Source organism: Triticum urartu, chromosome 7A (assembly GCF_056163025.1).
Source record: "Triticum urartu cultivar PI428250 chromosome 7A, HENAU_Tu73, whole genome shotgun sequence".
Classification (NCBI taxonomy): Eukaryota; Viridiplantae; Streptophyta; class Magnoliopsida; order Poales; family Poaceae; genus Triticum; species Triticum urartu.
Genome location: NC_141879.1, coordinates 150,066,415 through 150,087,259, shown reverse-complemented (window position 1 = coordinate 150,087,259; position 20,845 = coordinate 150,066,415). Strand labels below are relative to the sequence as shown.

At 42.2% G+C, this 20,845-nt stretch overlaps 1 protein-coding gene across 1 annotated transcript; it reads right to left on the bottom strand.

Moving 5' to 3' along the window:
* Positions 1 to 4,155: 4,155 nt before the first annotated feature.
* LOC125520958 (GEM-like protein 1) lies at positions 4,156 to 7,964 on the bottom strand. Its single transcript, XM_048685996.2, has 4 exons — positions 7,533 to 7,964; positions 7,345 to 7,446; positions 4,887 to 5,158; positions 4,156 to 4,602 (listed from the first exon to the last, which is right to left on the bottom strand). The coding sequence occupies exons 1-4, from the start codon at positions 7,861 to 7,863 to the stop codon at positions 4,414 to 4,416; spliced, it is 894 nt and encodes a 297-aa protein (XP_048541953.1). The 5' UTR covers positions 7,864 to 7,964; the 3' UTR covers positions 4,156 to 4,413.
* Between the last annotated feature and the right edge of the window lie 12,881 nt (positions 7,965 to 20,845).

Below are 20,845 nucleotides of genomic sequence, written 5' to 3'. Positions count from 1 at the left end.
GGCGCTGCAAGGAGGATGAGGGAGCGAGCGATCGAGCGTGGGGGGCTAGGGTTAGGAAGGGTTTAGGTGGGCCGTCCTGCTAGGAGGCCCAAGTGGCCAAAGGCCTGGCTGCAAGGTTGTGCTCTCTCTCTCCTTCATATTTCTCATTTTCTGTTTAAAAAATAACCAGAAGTTACAAGAAAAGATCAGGGGGGTAAGGAGAAGAGTATGGAGTATATAAGAATATCCCTGGGATCCTGGGTTTCTGAGATATTTGAATAAAATGCTTTGGCAAAAATTTTTAGAGGTAGAAAAACAACCCAAGTTTGAATTAATTCAAACTTGATGCATTTTTTAACCCAACCAAAACAATTCAGAAATAGATGAGATTTGGCAGAGAGGTAAGTGGCATGGTTCAATAATTATAGGAAAAGAATGAATATTTTTATGTGACAGAAAAATGCCACTTGCAATGAATGGGCAAATTGAAAGAAAGAAGCTAGTGATTGGGTTTCAATTAGATGAGGGATTTGGTGGCAAGAGAAAGATGCAAGTGTGTTTTGGTTGAATCCATAAGAATGGAATATTTATTATAGCTCCTTAATAATATTGGGAGTATATGTTCTAAAGAGAAATCACCATTGTGAATATCCCTCGATTTAAATGGACCGAAAATCCATACGATTTATTTAGTTGAGTTGCAAAAAAATTAATGATATGATACATGATGACATGATGCAATGCACAAACAAACAAATCACATGATGAAACTCGGAATAGTTGGAAGTCTTTTGGAGCGCCGGTCTTGGGGCGTCATATGGCAAGTCCGCTCTTGACTCACAATTAGGGTCGTATTTGTCCCAGCTATAAGTTCACTCTCGACTCACAACTAGTATCGTAGTTTTTTTGTATTTTTCTAAGTTGCAAGTCCATTGACTCACAACTGGGCTCATAGTTTGTTTTGATCCTAGTTGCAAGTACACCCTCAGCTCGCAAATTGTACCGAATTTTTGTTATCGCCTAAGTTTGCAAGTGCGCCCTCGGCTTACAAGTAGCACCACCCTTTTTTTGTTCTAATCTCCTAGTTGCTAGTCCACCCTCTACTTGCAATGGGAACATTTTTTAGCTTTTTTGTAGCCTTAGTACAAGCTCACCCTCGTTTTTGCGAGTAGTTCATACTTATTTTTCTTCGCCCAATTGCAAGTCCACCACCGACTTGCCATTGGGCTCAAAGTTTTTTTTCCGCAACTACAAGTTCACATCAACCTGTAACTGGCGTGAACGACCAATTTTTATGCGAGATACAATTCCATCTTCACCATGCAAAATGTGAGCCCCGACAATGACAGTTACTTATCCACCTTTTTTGTCTCTTTTTAGCTGCTCAACATTGTTTATTTTTTCTTTCTCGGGCCTACCCATTTTTCAAATGTCCCAATTGCAACCCCATCTTTGACCCATTTTGGTTTTTGAAAGATATGCAACAGAGTCGGAGGGACCCAAGTTTTCATGTTTTTTTTTTTGAGAAAACACCACAATTTATATGATTTTTGGTTCCCAAAGCATTGAGCTAGTTCCCCACCTTTCTTCGAAATCTCATAGTTGCATACAAATGAGATACACCATTTTGAGTCTTATCCTTTTGTATATAAGGCTAGTTTCTTCACGAATTTGAAAAATATTCTGGAAATTTAAAAAATGTGTGTTTTCTAAAAATGTGTTCACCACTTAAAAAAATGTTCACATTTAAAAAAATCTAGATTTTTTTAGTTTTCGAACATTGCCCTGATTTCTCATTTTTAGTTGCAACCCCATCTTTCACATTTTTTTTACGTTCAAATAGAACAGTGGTATTGCCATCGGGGTGGGTGTAGCTCCCGCACTGACCAAAAAGCATGGTGTTGTAGCACTCTGTAATAAACAATATTTTTTAACACAATACAGACGCAAGCGCTCATATACACGCGCATACACTCATTTCTATGAACGTACACACACTACCCCTATGAGCACCTTTGAAAGACTGAGCCGACATATAATCTTGAAATTTACGAACCAGAACTTGAATGCTGATGGGCTGGGGATACCATAGTCACTCTAACCATCCAACCACAGGTTGGTTCGTCTTGTAATGAACAATGTTGTTGCCCTCTAGCACGGGGTGGATCAAGCGCGCATGCCACAATATATATTTTCTGGGGATTTTTGCACTGTTCGTTGTCAGTTTGACACTGGGCCGGCATAGTGGAAGAAGCTCCCACCGTTCTGGCTGGCTGCCGTGGGTGAAAAAAACAAAAACAGCAACAAAACAAAACAAAACAAAACAAAACGAACAATAGAATGATGGGGCTGTATTTTATTTGCTAATATGGGATGATGTTATAATTAGATGTGAGGTATTATCTCACATCTAGATGTGACATAGTCGGGCCCATTTGCAAATCGTTGGCGTAACTGATTCATGGGTCATTCCTCAATTTAAAAGTTTTTTAAAGGAATTAAAACCTTAAGTTGGAGAGAGAGGAGAAGTAGAAAAAGGAAGGGCGAATGTGGTTCAAGATGAACCGGGTACAACATGACATACTGTCTGGTCATGTCCAGACACCTCTACTCCATTCCCTCTAGATACATAGATTGTGACACAGCTTCGGTGCCTTAAAGGCACCTGCCTTTGGGTCATTGACATGTGGGCCAGCCACCTGTTGGACCCATATGTTATAGACACAAAGGTAGGTGTCTTAAGACACCGAAGTATCATCCCATAGATTGGGTTTGAGAACATAACAGAACAAACAAACCGATGGATTAAGGGGAAACTACATGGATGAACCGTGGACATATGAACCCAGTTCAGAAAACTCACTTTTAAATGTTAAAAAAAATTAAGGAAAAAATCACGCATACATCTTCATATTCTATGTGCGCGTAGAAAGTTTCAGGGAAAACTACTTTTTTCCTAGACCGCTAGCTTTCAAGCTTTTTTTGTGTCTAGCTGGCTTCGACCGATGCTGGACCGTCTCGCCCGCCATGGGCTGCCGCACTCTGGTGCATCCTGTGCGACCAAGAGGACGAGACCATGCGCCATCTCCTCGTCGGTTGCGTCGTCTTCCGCTCCGTCTGGCATGCCATATTTCACTGGTGCCAACTCACCGTCCAGCCTCCCGACGGTACGGTCGATCTCTTCTAGTGATGGTCCTCGACTCTTCATGCATCCCGGCGAGCCATCGCAAAGGATTGGGATCCCTTATTGCTCTCATTGCTTGGATGATTTGGAAGCAGCGCAACGCCTGCATCTTCGATGGTCTGACACTAACCCATACCCACCTGATGCACACTATACAGGAAGAAGCTAGAGGCCTTTGAATTGTATAAATATGATTTTTCATGAATTTTGTGTTTTTCAAAAACTGGCCTCCATGAAGGCCGAGTTTCAAAAGGCATTTTCGCTTAGCAACATCATATATGTAACCTCATCCCCCTGTACCTGGGGCGGAGCAACTCACTCTATCGATGCTCACCAGCACCCTCTAAGCGTCTTCTAGTGTATGTATGCTCTATGACGGTTGCTACCATGTATTTTCATTCACTCCTCTATCAACAAAATGATACGCATCCTGCGTATCCGTGAAAGAAAACTATTTTTTCTTTGGCCTGTGCAAAAAAGACGCTATTTAAAAGCACTAAAATTCATCTTTTTTCGGAGGCAAAACAAGAGATTTTTTCACGAAACTTTGTACTACGCACACATATTGCAAAGATGTATGCATGGAAATTTGTTTCAATATTTTTGACATTTTAAAACAGGTTTAAAACACATTTTTTAACAGGTTCATATGTACGTCCCAACTCAGGATTTGAGGGTCTTCATTGGAGGTAGTATGTTTTTTGTTTGAACAGTGTTCGGACTGTCCAACCGGAGATGGTCTTATGTGCTTGGAGAATCTTCTGCGTGCTGCATGAACCAAAAGCTTTTTTTAGGGACATGAACCAAAAGCTTCATCCAACTATCCCGGATCTCCCAAAAGAAAGAAAAGACACCAACTACCCGAGTTGCAAATTTCCTTCAGAATTGTCATCTTAGCTCAGTTCAGCCCAAGCATGCCCTGACCTGGGTGCGTACCAGAGTACCAGTAAACACCCTACACTGTCACAGTTAAAAATTGATAACAGAAGGCATTTAAAATGGACAGCTCCGATGTTTTTCCCATATATGTCATCATCATTACAACACGGGGTACGCAATGAACAAGAACAAACACTTCAAACACGTATACAAGCTCGTGAGTGTACCGAACCGAAAGCTCCAAGGGGCACAGCATGAAGGATATGTCTTAAACAGGAGACGCTCAGAGCGGAAGACATCGGGTGGAGAACAGGCGATACCCCTGGGGATGTTACAGGCTGAAGTAACTGAGACTTCCCTCTGATATCTACCTATGGTTGCAACTCACGAGCACCGTCAAGGGCTTCTTGCAGGCTGGACACGGCCTTGTCGTACATCAGGAAACCCATGAACCAGAACTCATGCCCTTCAACCGAGACAACCTGAATGTACTTTTCTGCAGGATTTACTTTGCTCACTGAAGGATTGGCTGTTCTTAGCTGATGAAGAGGAATGACCACCTGTTTTTTTTTGGAAAGGAGAACAGCAATTTAGTACCAAGGATATGCATTAAACATATAACAATTAAGATATAAACTGGATGGAGCTAGCAATGTGTGAAACAAGCATCATCGCTGAAGTGCCCACTTTTTCCTTCTATTTTCCTTAACACATAAAAATTCAAAGATCACTAACTACCATTACCTCTGAACCAATAACACTTTTACCATTCATACGATAAACACTACATGAAATACAAAATACAGACCTAGACAGATGTTACGAAGAAGTGAATAACCCGCACCTTGTAGTAACTCCATTCTGTTTTATTTCCCGCCTTGTAGGAAAGAGGATTGTCACTGCAGAATGCAATTTTAGCTGTAGAAATGTACATAACTCCCATGACAGGACCAGCAGATGTTGATAGATAGCACGCGTAGGACATTTTCAGCTGCTCATCCGGCAGAATCTCGAACGTCTGTTTAAATATTTTTTCATAGCCACCTTCCGCTAAGACCTTTGTTCCTTGAGCAAGCCGTCCCATAGCAGCCTCAGTAAAACTAGGCCCTGTCTTGACTGTTTGAGAGAAAAAGGTTGTACTATCAGACATACAGCATACCATGTTAACAGCGAGTGTAGAAGGTATTAATTACTCCCTCTGTAAAGATATATAAGAGCGTTTAGATCACTAGATCTAGATCTAAACGCTCTTATATTTCTTTGCGCAGGGAGTATTAAACTCATCATATCAACTGTAGTTCTGCCAGTCCAACACATGCGTATATTCCTTGGTGAATACAAGATCATGCAGAACATTGGATTGGACATGTTACAGAAGGCAAGAGATGAAGAGAGATTCTTAACTTAGTATCTACACAGTACCAAAACTTTGTCATTCTATATGTCAAGTTAACGATCTCAAAAAACTTCATTAGGAGGTTATTCAAGATGCAATGATTGTGGGATCCTCATCTTCAGTTGGAAGCATAATCAAACATAGAATATACTGTGGCTGATGCGACAAATGTGCACCCAACTGTATGAAGTCTTGAATCTTCTGTTTGAAATATATTCATGTAGAGAAAGTTTGCTATTTCCATAACAAATGGGCATTTAAAATGTATCACTGATTCTCTGGACTGGAGCTAGATGATTACCCCTAAGCCCCTAACTGGAAGGTTATTACCTAAAGGTAAGTGCAGATCTGATGTTATTGTCCACATGTCACAGATTCTCATTAAGTAATCTCTATTTGTCCAAAGGAACCCGTGCTAATTGCGTATAACAACAAGCTACACATGCAGATGCTGATTTGTATAGGTGAATCGAGTAGTTGATCTCTAGTAAGTTAGCGCTGCTCTTCGTAAACTGGATAAATAGGAGAAACGTCCAATCACTAGTTTTTCCTCTGCATAAATGACTAAGCATACTACATACTGGAAATTCATTATGGTTATTGAATTATTCAAAAGATTAAGAAGGCCACCAGTACAGCTACAAGTTTCACTTTCTCCCTTCTTATTAGTCTGCTGGTACAAAATAAATTAACATGCAAAATCTATTGCTGGCTCTACAGAGCTAGGTGTTTAACCCTAAGCCCCTCAAGAAGGTTGGCATCTAAAAGGTGGGAGCAAATCTAATGTTAATATGGCATGTTTCTCCTTAAGTGGTTTCCATTCTTCCCAAGGAATGTGTGCTGATTTACAGGAAGGACAACCTATATGCATATGCTCATTTGAAATGAAGAATTCATTGGTTAAATCTCTTATACTTAATGCCGATGCGACTATTCCATCAGTAGAAACATCACAAAGTTCAGACATGTGAGGGAACTTGATATAAAGAAGAAACACGCAAAAAATAGCTTTACATGAACAATTAAGTATGCTATCTCCATAAGTATGAAACGATTAATTATTCTATATACTGGAAATTTTATATGGATATTAACTACTCCTAGGAAACAAACACTGAACTATCTGAGAACTCTGATTAAGTACGCTGCGACTATATGCATATGCTTGTTTGAAACGATTAAGTATGCTATATACTGGAAATTTTCTATGGATTACTCCTAGGAAACAAATACTGAACTATCTGAGAACTCTGATGAAGTTTGTCAGCAGAATTTATAAGTTTTGGGGAAATTGGTCACAAGCACGTGCGGCATGTAAAACTACACCCAATAGGGCTCCTTTGATACAAAGGAAATGCATAGGATTTTTACAGGATTTGGATCCTTAGGATTTTTTCCTGTGATGGTCGTTTGATTTGTAGGATTGAAATCCTTAGGATTTTTTCCATAGGATTCATTTATACTACATTTTGGAGGAAACTTTTCATCCACTCAAACTTCTTTGTAGAATTCCTTTGCTTTTCTTGTGCTATCAAACACTTCTCCAAATCCCATAGGATACAAGAGGACATGACACTGTATTCCTACATTTTTCCTATTCCTGCGTTTTGAGAATCCTGAGAATCAAAGAGGCCCTTAGGTACTTTCTTTTCTCATGACAAAGATACTCATCCTTCTCCACCAGCTATTCCAATCCCCACAACTACGCGAAGGAATCTCCTGGGGTTTTACTTTACAACTTTATATTCGGTACTCATCATTTCTTCCATCCTTAAAAAGCTACGAAAAGCCTAGAACCTTGGCCCATGGCACCCAGCCCCGCCCCTCAAGAAATGAATCTCACAAACAAACGAAGAACAAAGTAAAGTATATTCCCTAAGGAAACGTAGGGGGGGTGAGATCTCACAGTGCTGCCACGTGTCGCGGCTGAGGCTCTCGACCATGCTGGTGGTCTCCGCCATGGACTTCCCCCACCTCGACAGCGTGTCCTTCATCGCCTCCACCGCGCCTGCGGCACACCGACACCGAAAACGGGGATCAGGACCGAGAAGTGCTAAACCGAGCGTGGCGGAGGCCGGATCAGCGGGTGGTTACCCTTGGAGGAGGAGGCGGCGGGCCCGCGGGAGACGTACTGGCTGGACTCCGCGGCGGCGGCGGCCGGCACGTAGGTGGGCGACTCGGACGTGAGCTTCTCGCTCCACGTGACGGTCTTGGGATGCTGCTGCGGCTGCAGCTGCACCGGCGCCAGGGCGGGCGCGGACGAGGGCGGATCAGCCGCCTCGGGGGCCGGGGCCGGGTCCGGCGCCGGTGCGGGAGCGGGGGGAGAGGAAGGATCAGGGGTAGACAGCGGGTGCTGGACCTCGGATTGGGGAGCGGCGGTGGGGGAGCCGACGGGCGGCTGCATCTCGGCGGCGGCCGGCTGCATCTGGAGGGTTCTCTTCGGGGGTCTCTCGGGCTTCTTCTGGCAAGCGAGGGGGGAGGGGAAGGGGGAGAGGGAGGAAATGCGTTGCGCGTCTGGGTGCGGCTTCGAGGTGTGGGGAGGTTGGGCAGTAGTGGTGTGGGGGTCAAACCTGTCCGGTTTTCCCTTGTGGGGAAGTGGCAGGACGCACGCACGCGACTCCGCCGCGGTGCTGTGCCGCTGCAACGGGCAAACTGCGGGGCTGTGTTCCTTCCCAAACCTTAGGTCTATTCGTAGGATAGGATTATCATATGAATAGAAATTTTATAGAAAATGAGATGACATGTATCTTAAATTATATGAGTATGAATAGAAAATGAGATGTCATTTGTTTGACATCAAAAGAATTTTTTCATTGAGTCTAGACTCATTTTTACTTTTCTATGAAATGTGGAGGATAGGAACCAATCCTATGTAGGAATAGAAATCTATTTCTAGAAACCAAAGGGATATAAAGGAAAAAATCCTATAAAAATCCTATTTTCTAAAATTTCTATGAAATTCCTCGAAATCAAAGGAGGTCTTAGGATTTTGTTAGAATTTTCCAAATAATAACGCTCACACGTGTGACATGTTTACACATCGTTCATACGCTTTGATCCATGTCGATTCTGTTTTGTACGAATCCTAAAGAAATCTGTTAGAATCTGAGTGCTACATGGGTGTCATCGTGTATGTAGGTGTTGGAGATTTTGTCCACACGTCCCGCAGCACGCAGTTTGCCAGCTGCGCTGTGTGGGTGAACTAGTTTCTGCCCACGCAGCCATCACCTAGTTCACGCGCATGTGGGCGAACTGCTGTTCGCCCACATGACACTCGTACGTTGTTGGATGGCAATTGTAGTTGCGCGTACGTGGCAACTGGTAAACACACATGGCAACTATGATTCGTTGCTAGACGTCAACTGCAGTTGCTCGTACGTGGTAACCAGATAAACACACATGACAACTGTAATTGGTTGAACCACACGTGGCAACTAGATAAACATATATGACAACTATTGTTTGACCATATGTGGCAAGTAGTTAATCACATACGGCAACTACCATAAAATAGACATGGCAACTATAATTAACCAAAACACAGAGAGTTGTCATGCTTTTACAGCTATATTGTCATCTCGGATAACTACATCTGTCATCCCGGATGGCAACTAAATCGTCATCCCGCGGGGTACCTAACGTAGCTGCGCCAGGACGTGTGGGCATATTTGCTTCGTGCCACACGTGCGCGATGGGAATGAGTAGTACTTGTTGGGCGTGTGGCATGAAGTAGCTGCGCCCACACGTGTGAGCAATTCTAATGTTCGCCCCACACAGCCCATGTGGGCTGCCTCCTGCTCATGCCACACACGGTGTGGATGGATGTCTAGTATGCCACACGTGTTGGCGTTATCAGGGCCCTAGAATTTTCTCAAACATTAGGATGCGTTTAGTTACTTGCACAAGTCTTGATCAGGCCCGTTAGATATAAATTTGACTCGTTTGGTTGTTTGCTTTCATTGTTTGGCACGCATCGCATGGACCTTAAATCAGCGCTCAGTTAGGCCTAACGGGAACGGCTGAATCGACTGTTTTCTCCTTGCCAGGCTCGCGACATGCAGAGGAGAGGCATGCCGCGCCGTGCTGATGTGAGGAGGGGATGGCGCGAGCTCTTGCATGGAAAAAGCTACGGCAGGAATTGGGTCACCTCCTGCCTAATTGGACACCCTATTTAGCCTCGTCGGTTAACCGCCAATTTCCCTTGCGCGCTCTCCATCCCGGGCGATTTCGTCGACAACCGATAGGTAAGCGGGCTATCTTCTCCGACGACTTCCGCGTCAACAGCCTGCTCCCCGCTGGCTATAAGTTCTGTCAACCCTTCCCCCCTCGTCATAGCTTTTATCTGTGAGCATCTGCTAGGGATAGATCTATGAGCACTAGTAGCATTACAGAGTGTCGATCTGTGACCATGTAACGTTGTGGTAGATACTGGTGATGGATTGCTAGAACAGTTGGGTTTGGTAGTCCGATTTCATGATGTTTTTTTATTTCGGCTCTGATGATACTATCGTAGATCTGGTTATGTCGTGTAAGTTTGAGCATGTGTAGTGTGGTAGGATGCTAGTATGGTTGATATGTAGCTGTGGTGGTCGAGTTTATATGCTTGGAACTCATTGGTAGCACTCTTGTATGTCTGTGGTATGAATTGTGCTTTGAACTTGGCCAGTGATGATCATACCACATCCACACATGGACATATATGATCTATGTATAGTGTTGTGTCACACTAGTACTGATCCTAACCATTATAGGACATGAGCACGCAAGACTTTAGTCAAGCCATTGTTCTATTGGATCAGTGCATGTTGTCCTATGACAAGGACTTCCAACCTGAGGAGGTGCCTCGGGATTCAAAGGTGTTCGAGGTGCCTGTTCAGCCAACATTTGTGATGGCCATGCCTAATGCTGCAACTATTGCCGCACATAAGGCAACCGTCAAGGCTGGAAAGGAGGTCTCTAGGAGGGGTAACACAATGAAGTGGTAAAATTTCTTGTCCACCTTCCTGCTTAACAAGATGTGTGAGATCATATCCAGTGGGGTGAGGACTGACAAGGGTTTCAAGGAGGTGCACCTGAAAAATTTTGCAAAGCGGATCTTCAATTTATGTGGCCAAGAGGTGACCTCAACCCAGGTGTTCAACCACCTCAAGAAGTGGAGAGCCAAGTGTATCCAATGACCAAGCTGAGAGACCTCAGCGGCACACAATGGGATCAGGACACCTTAACGATTTTGTTGGAGTCTGAGCACTACCAAGGCCACACCATGGTTAGATCAAATATACCACTTTATGCACTAGTTTACCATATTGATCGTGACCATCACAACTAACATCACTAACAATGCTTTGTTTCTGTGTTAGGACCACCCTAAGAATGATGAGTTCCTCAACACTCCCATCAGAACTATACGCAGATGCAACAGATCTTCTTGTATGGGATACAAGCAAGCATGTCATGGGCTCTGGCCAATCGCTCGGTTCGCTTATGCTCGAGTAGCCAGACACCTGGGAGTCAGACACCATCAACGTTGATGTTCCTGAAAAGGCTGGTGATCATGTTCCTGTGCTCGATAGGAAAAGGAAGAGGGATGGGTTGACCAAGGAGGAGCTAACCATGATGGAAATATGCCCTAGAGGCAATAATAAAATGGTTATTATTATATTTCCTAAATCATGATAAAGGTTTATTATTCATGCTAGAATTGTATTGACCGGAAACTTAATTACATGTGTGGATACATAAACAAATACAATCCCTAGTAAGCCTCTACTAGACTAGCTCCTTGATCAAAGATGGTTAAGGTTTCCTAACCATAGATATGAGTTGTCATTTGATAACGGGATCAAATCATTAGGAGAATGATGTGATGGACAAGACCCATCCGTTAGCTTAGCATATGATCGTTCAATTTATTGCTAGTGCTTTCTTAATGTTAAATACATGTTCCTTCGACCATGAGATCATGCAACCCCTAGAGACCGGAGGAATGCCTTGTGTGCTATCAAACGTCACAACGTAACTGGGTGATCATAAAGATGCTCTAAAGGTATCTCCGAAGGTGTCTGTTGAGTTGGCGTGGATCGAGATTGGGATTTGTCACTCCGTGTATCGGAGAGGTATCTCTAGGCCCTCTCGGTAATACACATCACAAGAAGCTTGCAAGCGAAGTGACTAAGGAGTTAGTTGTAAGATGATGTATTACGGAATAAGTAAAGAGACTTGCCGGTAATGATATTGAACTAGGTATAGAGATTCTGATGATCGAATCTCGGGCAAGTAACATACCGACAAACAAAGGGAATCATGTATGTTGTCATAAAGGTTCAACCGATAAAAGATCTGTGTGGAATATGTAGGAATCAATATGGGCATCCAGGTCCCGCTATTAGTTATTGACCGGAGAGGTGTCTCGGTCATGACTACATAATTTCCGAACCCGCAGGGTCGCACGCTTAACGTTCACTGACGCTAGAGTAGTATTGGGATATCCGATGAGTGATACGTCCATTTTGCATCATGCTTTTATGTCGATATTTATTGCATCATGGGCTGTTATTACACATTATGTCACAATAATTATGCCTATTCTCTCTTATTTTACAAGGTTTACATGAAGAGGGAGAATGTTGGCAGCTGGAATTCTGGCTGGAAAATGAGCAAATATTAGAGACCTATTCTGCACAACTCCAAAAGTCCTAAAACTTCATAGAAGTCAGTTTTAGAATATATATAAAATATTCGGTGAAGGAAGCACCAGAGGGGGGGCCACCCACCATCCACGAGGGTGGGGGCGCGCCCCCTGCCTCGTGGGCCCCCTGGCAGGCCTCCGGTGCCCATCTTTGGCTATATGAAGTCTTTCGCCCTGGAAAAAATCATAAGCAAGCTCACGGGACGAAACTCCGCCGCCACAAGGCGAAACCTTGGCGGAACCAATCTAGGGCTCTTGCCGGAGAAACATCACTCTGGGAGGGGGAAATCATCACCATCATCATCACCATCGATCCTCTCATCGGGAGGGGGTCAATCTCCATCAACATCTTCACCAGCACCATCTCATCTCAAACCCTAGTTCATCTCTTGTATCCAATCTTTGTCTCAAAATCTCAGATTGGTACATGTGGGTTGCTAGTAATGTTGATTACTCCTTGTAGTTGATGCTAGTTGGTTTACTTGGTGGAAGATCATATGTTCAGATCCTTTATGCATATTAATACCCCTCTGATTATGAACATGAATATGATTTGTGAGTAGTTGCGTTTGTTCCTGAGGACATGGGAGAAGGCTTGCTATAAGTAGTCATGTGAATTTGGTATTCGTTCGATATTTTGATGAGATGTATGTTGTCTCTCCTTTAGTGGTGTCACGTGAACGTCGACTACATGACACTTCACCATTGTTTGGGCCTAGAGGAAGGCATTGGGAAGTAATAAGTAGATGATGGGTTGCTAGAGTGATAGAAGCTTAAACCCTAGTTTATGCGTTGCTTCGTAAGGGGCTGATTTGGATCCATATGTTTCATGCTATGGTTAGGTTTACCTTAATACTTCTTTTGTAGTTGCAGATGCTTGCAAGAGGGGTTAATCATAAGTGGGATGCTTCTCCAAGTAAGGTTAGTACCCAAGCACTGGTCCACCCACATATCAAATTATCAAAGTAATGAACGCGAATCATATGAACGTGATGAAAACTAGCTTGACGATAATTCTCATGTGTCCTCAGGAGCGTTTTCCTTTATATAAGAGTTTTTCCAGGCTTGTCCTTTGCTACAAAAAGGATTGGGCCATCTTGCTGCACCTTATTTACTTTTATTACTTGTTACCCATTACAAATTACCTTATCACAAAACTATCTGTTACCGATAATTTAAGTGCTTGCAGAGAATACCTTACTGGAAACTGCTTATCATTTCCTTCTGCTTCTCATTGGGTTCGACACTCTTACTTATCGAAAGGACTACGATAGATCCCCTATACTTGTGGGTCATCAAGACACTTTTCTGGCGCCGTTGCTGGAGAGTGAAGCGCCTTTGGTAGGTGGAATTTGGAGATGGAACATTGCATCCCGACTTGCACTTAATCTATGTGGATGAAGTTTGTGGATTATTTAAGCTTGCAGGTATGCCCGAGGATGTTATCAAGAAGAAGGTCTTCCCTTTATCTTTGAATGGAAAGGCATTGACATGGTTTAGGCTATGTGATGATATGGGATCATGGAAATACAACCGATTGAAATTGGAATTTCATCAGAAGTTTTATCCTATGCATCTGGTTCATCGTGATCGTAATAATATATATAATCTTTGGCCTCGCGAAGAAGAAAGCATTGCTCAAGCTTGGGGGAGGCTTAAGTCAATGTTATATTCATGCCCCAATCATGAGCTCTCAAGAGAAATTATTATTCAAATTTTTTATGCTCGGCTTTCTCTCAATACTCGCTCCATGCTCGATACTTCTTGTACTGGTTCTTTTATGATGAAGACTATTGAATTCAAATGGGTTTTACTGGAAAGAATTAAATGCAACTCTTAAGATTGGGATCTCAACAAAGGTAAGGAGTCAGGTATAATCCCTAAGTTTGATTGTGTTAAATCTTTTATGGATACCGATGCTTTTCGTGAATTTAGCACTAAATGTGGACTTGACTCTGAGATAGGAGCTTCTTTTTGTGAATCCTTTGCTACTCATGTTGATCTCCCTAAGGAGAAGTGGCTTAAATATCATCCTCCCATTGAAGTAAAAGTAGTTTAACCTATTAAAGTTGAAGAAAAGACTATCACTTATAATGTTGATCCTATTGTTCCTACTGCTTATATTGAGAAACTACCTTTCCCTACTAGAGTAAAGGATCATGCTAAAGCTTCAACTGTGGTTCGTAAGAGTAATACTAGAACACCTACACCCTCTGAGCAAATTAAAGTTGAACCTAGTATTGATATGGTTAAAGATCTCTTGGCCGATAATATTGATGGGCATGTTATTTACTTTTGTGATGAAGCTGCTAGAATTGCTAGACCAGATACTAAAAATAAACATAGACCTGTTGTAGGCATGCCTGTTATTTCTGTTAAAATAGGAGATCATTGCTATCATGGCTTATGTGATGTGGGTGCTAGTGCTAGTGCAATACCTCATTCTTTATATGAAGAAATTATGCATGATATTGCACCAGCTGAGTTAGAAGGTATTGATGTTACAATTAAGCTTGCCAATAGAGATACTATTTCACCGGTTGGGATTGTTAGAGATGTTGAAGTCTTGTGTGGGAAAGTTAAATATCCTGCTGATTTACTTGTTCTTGGTTCCCCACAAGATGACTTTTGTCCCATTATATTTGGTAGACCCTTCTTGAATACTGTTAATGTTAAGATAGACTGCAAAAGGGATATTGTTTCTGTTGGTTTAGGGGACATGTCTCATGATTTCAATTTTGCTAAATTTCGTAGACAACCCAATGATAAAGAATTGCCCAATAAAGATGAAATTATTGGTCTTGCTTCTATTGTTGTGCCTCCTAGTGATCTTTTAGAACAATGTTTGCTAGACCATGAAAATGATATGTTTATGAATGAAAGAAGGGAAATAGATGAAGTATTCTTTAAACAGGGACCTATTTTGAAACACAATTTGCCTGTTGAAATTCTAGGGGATCCTCCTCCACCCAAGGGTGATCCCGTGTTTGAGCTTAAGCCATTGCCTAATACTCTTAAATATGTTTATCTTGATGAAAAGAAGATATATCATGTTATTATTAGTGCTAACCTTTCAGAGCAGGAAGAAGAGAAATTATTGAAAACTCTGAAGAAGCATCGTGCTGCTATTGGATATACTCTTGATGATCTTAAGGGCATTAGTCCCACTCTATGACAACACAAAATAAAATTGGAAAAAGATGCTAAACCGGTTGTTGATCACCAACGACGGTTAAATCCTAAGATGAAACAAGTGGTAAGAAAAGAAATACTAAAGCTTCTGGAGGCAGGTATAATTTATCCCATTGCTGATAGTCAGTGGGTAAGTCATGTCCATTGTGTCCCTAAGAAGGGAGGTATTACTGTTGTTCCTAATGATAAAGATGAATTGATCCCACAAAGAATTGTTACAGGTTATAGAATGGTAATTGACTTCAGTAAATTAAATAAAGCTACTAAAAGGATCATTATCCTTTACCTTTTATTGATCAAATGCTAGAAAGATTATCTAAACATACACATTTTTTCTTTCTAGATGGTTATTCTGGTTTCTCTCAAATACCCGTGTCGAAAGAGGATCAGGAAAAGACCACTTTTACTTGCCCTTTCGGTACCTTTGCTTATAGACGTATGCCTTTTGGTTTATTTAATGCACCTGCTACCTTTCAAAGATGTGTGACTGCTATATTCTCTGACTTTTATGAAAAGATTGTTGAGGTCTTCATGGATGATTTTTCTGTATATGGAACTTCTTTTGATGATTGCTTAAGCAACCTTGATCAAGTTTTGCAGAGATGTGAAGAAACTAATCTTGTCTTGAATTGGGAGAACTGCCACTTTATGGTTAATGAAGGTATTGTCTTGGGGCGTAAAATTTACGAAAGAGTTATTGAAGTTGATAAAGCTAAAGTTGATGCTTGATACGTCTCCAACGCATCTATAATTTTTTATTGTTCCATGATATATTATCTATTGTTTTGGACATTATTGGGATTTATTATCCACTTTTATATTATTTTTGGGACTAACCTATTAACCGGAGGCCCAACCCAGAATTGCTGTTTTTTTTGCCTATTTTAGGGTTTCGAAGAAAAGGAATATCAAACGGAGTCCAAACGGAATGAAACCTTCGGGAACGTGATTTTCTCACCGAACATGATCCAGGAGACTTGGACCCTACATCAAGAAATAAAGGAGGAAGCCACGAGGTAGGGGGCGCGCCTACCCCCCCAAGTGGACCCTCCACCCTCGTGGGCCCCCTGTTGCTCCACCGACGTACTCCTTCCTCCTATATATACCTACGTACCCCCAAACAATCAGATACGGAGCCAAAAACCTAATTCCACCACCGCAACTTTCTGTATCCACGAGATCCCATCTTGGGGCATGTTCCGGAGCTCCGCTAGAGGAGGCATCCATCACGGAGGGCTTCTACATCAACACCATAGCCTCTCCGATGAAGTGTGAGTAGTTTACCTCAGACCTTCGGGTCCATAGTTATTAGATAGATGGCTTCTTCTCTCTTTTTGGATCTCAATACAATGTTCTCCCCCTCTCTTGTGGAGATCTATTCGATGTAATCTTCTTTTTGCGGTGTGTTTGTTGAGACAGAAACTTCAGCGCTCACGAGAACTGCTGCCATTTTTATTTTAGTTAATTATTTTTGCAGATGATTAATTGATAAATTCCTCACGTCCAGCAATTTATTTTAGAATTTTTGGGGTTCCAGATCTTGCGCTAGTTACAGATTACTACAGACTATTCTGTTTTTGACAGATTCAGTTTTTCGTGTGTTGTTTGCTTATTTTGATAAATCTATGGCTAGTAAAATAGTTTATAAACCATAGGGAAGTTGGAATACAGTAGGTTTAATAACAATATAAATAAAGAATGAGTTCATTATAGTACCTTGAAGTGGTCTTTTGTTTTCCTTCACTAACGGAGCTCACGAGATTTTCTACTTTAAGTTTTGTGTTGTGAAGTTTTCAAGTTTTGGGTAAAGATTTGATGGATTATGGAACAAGGAGTGGAAAGAGCCTAAGCTTGGGGAGGCCCATGGCACCCCCAAGATAATCTAAGGACACCTAAAATCCAAAGCTTGGGGATGCCCCGGAAGGCATCCCCTCTTTCGTCTACTTCTATCGGTAACTTTACTTGGAGCTATATTTTTATTCACCACATGATATGTGTTTTGCTTGGAGCGTCTTGTATGATTTGAGTCTTCGATTTTTAGTTTACCACAATAATCCTTGCTGTACACACCTTTTGAGAGAGCCATACATGATTTGTAATTTGTTAGAATACTCTATGTGCTTCGCTTATATCATTTGAGTTATATAGTTTTGCTCTAGTACTTCACTTATATCTTTTAGAGCACGGTGGTGGATTTGTTTTATAGAAACTATTGATCTCTCATGCTTCACTTAGATTATTTTGAGAGTCTTAAATAGCATGGTAATTTGCTTAAATAATCCTAATATGCTAGGTATTCAAGATTAGTAAAAAAATCTTATGAGTGTTTTGAATACTAAGAGAAGTTTGATGCTTGATAATTGTTTTGAGATATGGAGGTAATAATATCAAAGTCGTGCTAGTTGAGTAGTTGTGAATTTGAGAAATTATTGTGTTGAAGTTTGCAAGTCCCGTAGCATGCACATATGGTAAACGTTATGTAACAAATTTGAAACATGAGGTGTTCTTTGATTGTCCTCCTTATGAGTGGCGGTCGGGGACGAGCGGTGGTCTTTTCCTACCAATCTATCCCCCTAGGAGCATGCGCGTAGTGCTTGGTTTTTGATGACTTGTAGATTTTTGCAATAAGTATGTGAGTTCTTTATGACTAATGTTGAGTCCATGGATTATACGCACTCTCACCCTTCCATCATTGCTAGCCTCTTCGGTACCGTGCATTGCCCTTTCTCACATTGAGAGTTGGTGCAAACTTCGCCGGTGCATCCAAACCCCGTGATATGATACACTCTTTCACACATAAACCTCCTTATATCTTCCTCAAAACAGCCACCATACCTACCTATTATGGCATTTCCATAGCCATTCCAAGATATATTGCCATGCAACTTTCCACCATTCCGTTTATCATGACACATTCATCATTGTCATATTGCTTAGCATGATCATGTAGTTGACATAGTATTTGTGGCAAAGCCACCGTTCATAATTCTTTCATACATGTCACTCTTGATTCATTGCATATCCCGGTACACCGCCGGAGGCATTCATATAGAGTCATCTTTTGTTCTAGCATTGAGTTGTAATCATTGAGTTGTAAATAAATAGAAGTGTGATGATCATCATTTTCTAGAGCATTGTCCCAAGTGAGGAATTAAAGAGAGAGAGAGAGAGAGAAAGGCCATAAAAAAGGGAAGAGAAGGCCCAAAAATAATGAGAGAAAAAGAGAGAAGGGACAATGCTACTATCCTTTGCCACACTTGTTCTTCAAAGTAGCACCATAATCTTCATGATAGAGAGTCTTTTGTTTTGTCACTTTCATATACTAGTGGGAATTTTCATTATAGAACTTGGCTTGTATATTCCAACAATGGGCCTCCTCAAGTGCCCTAGGTCTTCATGAGCAAGCAAGTTGGATGCACACCCACTTAGTTTCTTTTGTTGAGCTTTCATACATTTATAGCTCTAGTGCATTTGTTGCATGGCAATCCCTACTCCTTGCATTAACATCAATCGATGGGCATCTCCATAGCCCATTGATTAGCCTCGTTGATGTGAGACTTTCTCCTTTTTTGTCTTCTACACATAACCCCCATCATCATATTCTATTCCACCCATAGTGCTATGTCCATGGCTCGCGCTCATATATTGCGTGAAAGTTTATAGGTTTGAGATTACTAAAGTATGAAACAATTGCTTGGCTTGTCATCGGGGTTGTGCATGATGAGAGCATTCTTGTGTGACGAAAATGGAGCATGACTAAACTATATGATTTTGTAGGGATGAACTTTCTTTGGCCATGTTATTTTGAGAAGACATAATTGCTTAGTTAGTATGCTTGAAGTATTATTATTTTTATGTCAATATGAACTTTTATCTTGAATCTTTCGGATCTGAATATTCATGCCACAATTAAGAAGAATTACATTGAAATTATGCCAAGTAGCACTCCGCATCAAAAATTCTGTTTTTATCATTTACCTACTCGAGGACGAGGAGGAATTAAGCTTGGGGATGCTTGATACGTCTCCAATGTATCTATAATTTTTGATTGCTCCATGCTATATTATCTACTGTTTTGGACATTATTGGGATTTATCATCCACTTTTATATTATTTTTGGGACTAACCTATTAACCGGAGGCCCAGCCCAAAATTGCTGTTTTTTTGCCTATTTTAGGGTTTCGAAGAAAATGAATATCAAACGGAGTCCAAACGGAATGAAACCTTCGGGAACGTGATTTTCTCACCGAACATGATCCAGGAGACTTGGACCCTATGTCAAGAAATATAGAAGGAAGCCACAAGGTAGGGGGGCGCGCCTACCCCCCAGGCGCGCCCTCCACCCTCGTGGGCCCCCTGTTGCTCCACCGACGTAATCCTTCCTCCTATATATACCTACGTACCCCCAAATTTCAGATATGGAGCCAAAAACCTAATTCCACCGCCGCAACTTTCTGTATCCACGAGATCCCATCTTGGGGCCTGTTCCGGAGCTCCGCCAGAGGAGGCATCCATCACGGAGGGCTTCTACATCAACACCATAGCCTCTCCGATGAAGTGTGAGTAGTTTACCTCAGACCTTCGGGTCCATAGTTATTAGCTAGATGGCTTCGTCTCTCTTTTTGGATCTCAATACAATGTTCTCCCCCTCTCTTGTGGAGATCTATTCGATGTAATCTTCTTTTTGCGGTGTGTTTTTTGAGACCGATGAATTGTGGTTTTATGATCAAGATTATCTACACTATAAAAAAAAGACACATCCCTGACATTTTGGGCCGAACGAAAATTTTTCCTGTCATACATATGACACTTCTATGATGATAGTTGTGACAAAACCCGGTATCATCACAGATGTGGTGGGCTCCTACTTCTATGACAAAAAATCATGACAGAAAATGGGCTTTTTGTCCTGGGCGGGCCGGAGACACAGCTGCATGACATTCTTTGGGCCGTCCATGACGGAAAAACCGTGGTAGAAGCGAGGGGGAGGAAAATTTCGGGGAGTTCCCGGTTACGGTGGGAGGTCGGGGGCCGAGCGATGCACATTTCTCTCATACATGTACGCGCGTGTGTGCGAGGCGTTGGCTCTAACTGAACCCGAGCGAGGCATTAGGCTCTAACTGAACCCGAGCGATTGCACTGCAGGCTATGCGTTACTGAACCTGAGCAATCGATCGATGGCTGTTAACTGACCCCGATCGAGCGATTCCTTCGCTACTGCTGCTAACTGAAGCCGATCGATGCTGCCTCTGGATGAACAGTGAGCGTTGCGGGGGGGGGGGGGGGGTGGATGAACAGTTCCTGGTGGGGGTGGATGAACAGGACCCCGTGGTGTTGCCTTTGGATGAACAGGACCCTAATCAATCGAGCCGGTTGGGGCTGGATGAACAGGACCCCGTGGAGGGCTGGATGAATAGGACCACCCCATGGAGGGCAGGATGAACAGTAGACGGTGGAGGGCAGGATGAACAGTAGCCCATGGAGGGGTGGTTGAATAGGAGCCCATGGAGAGGGCTGGTTGAACAGT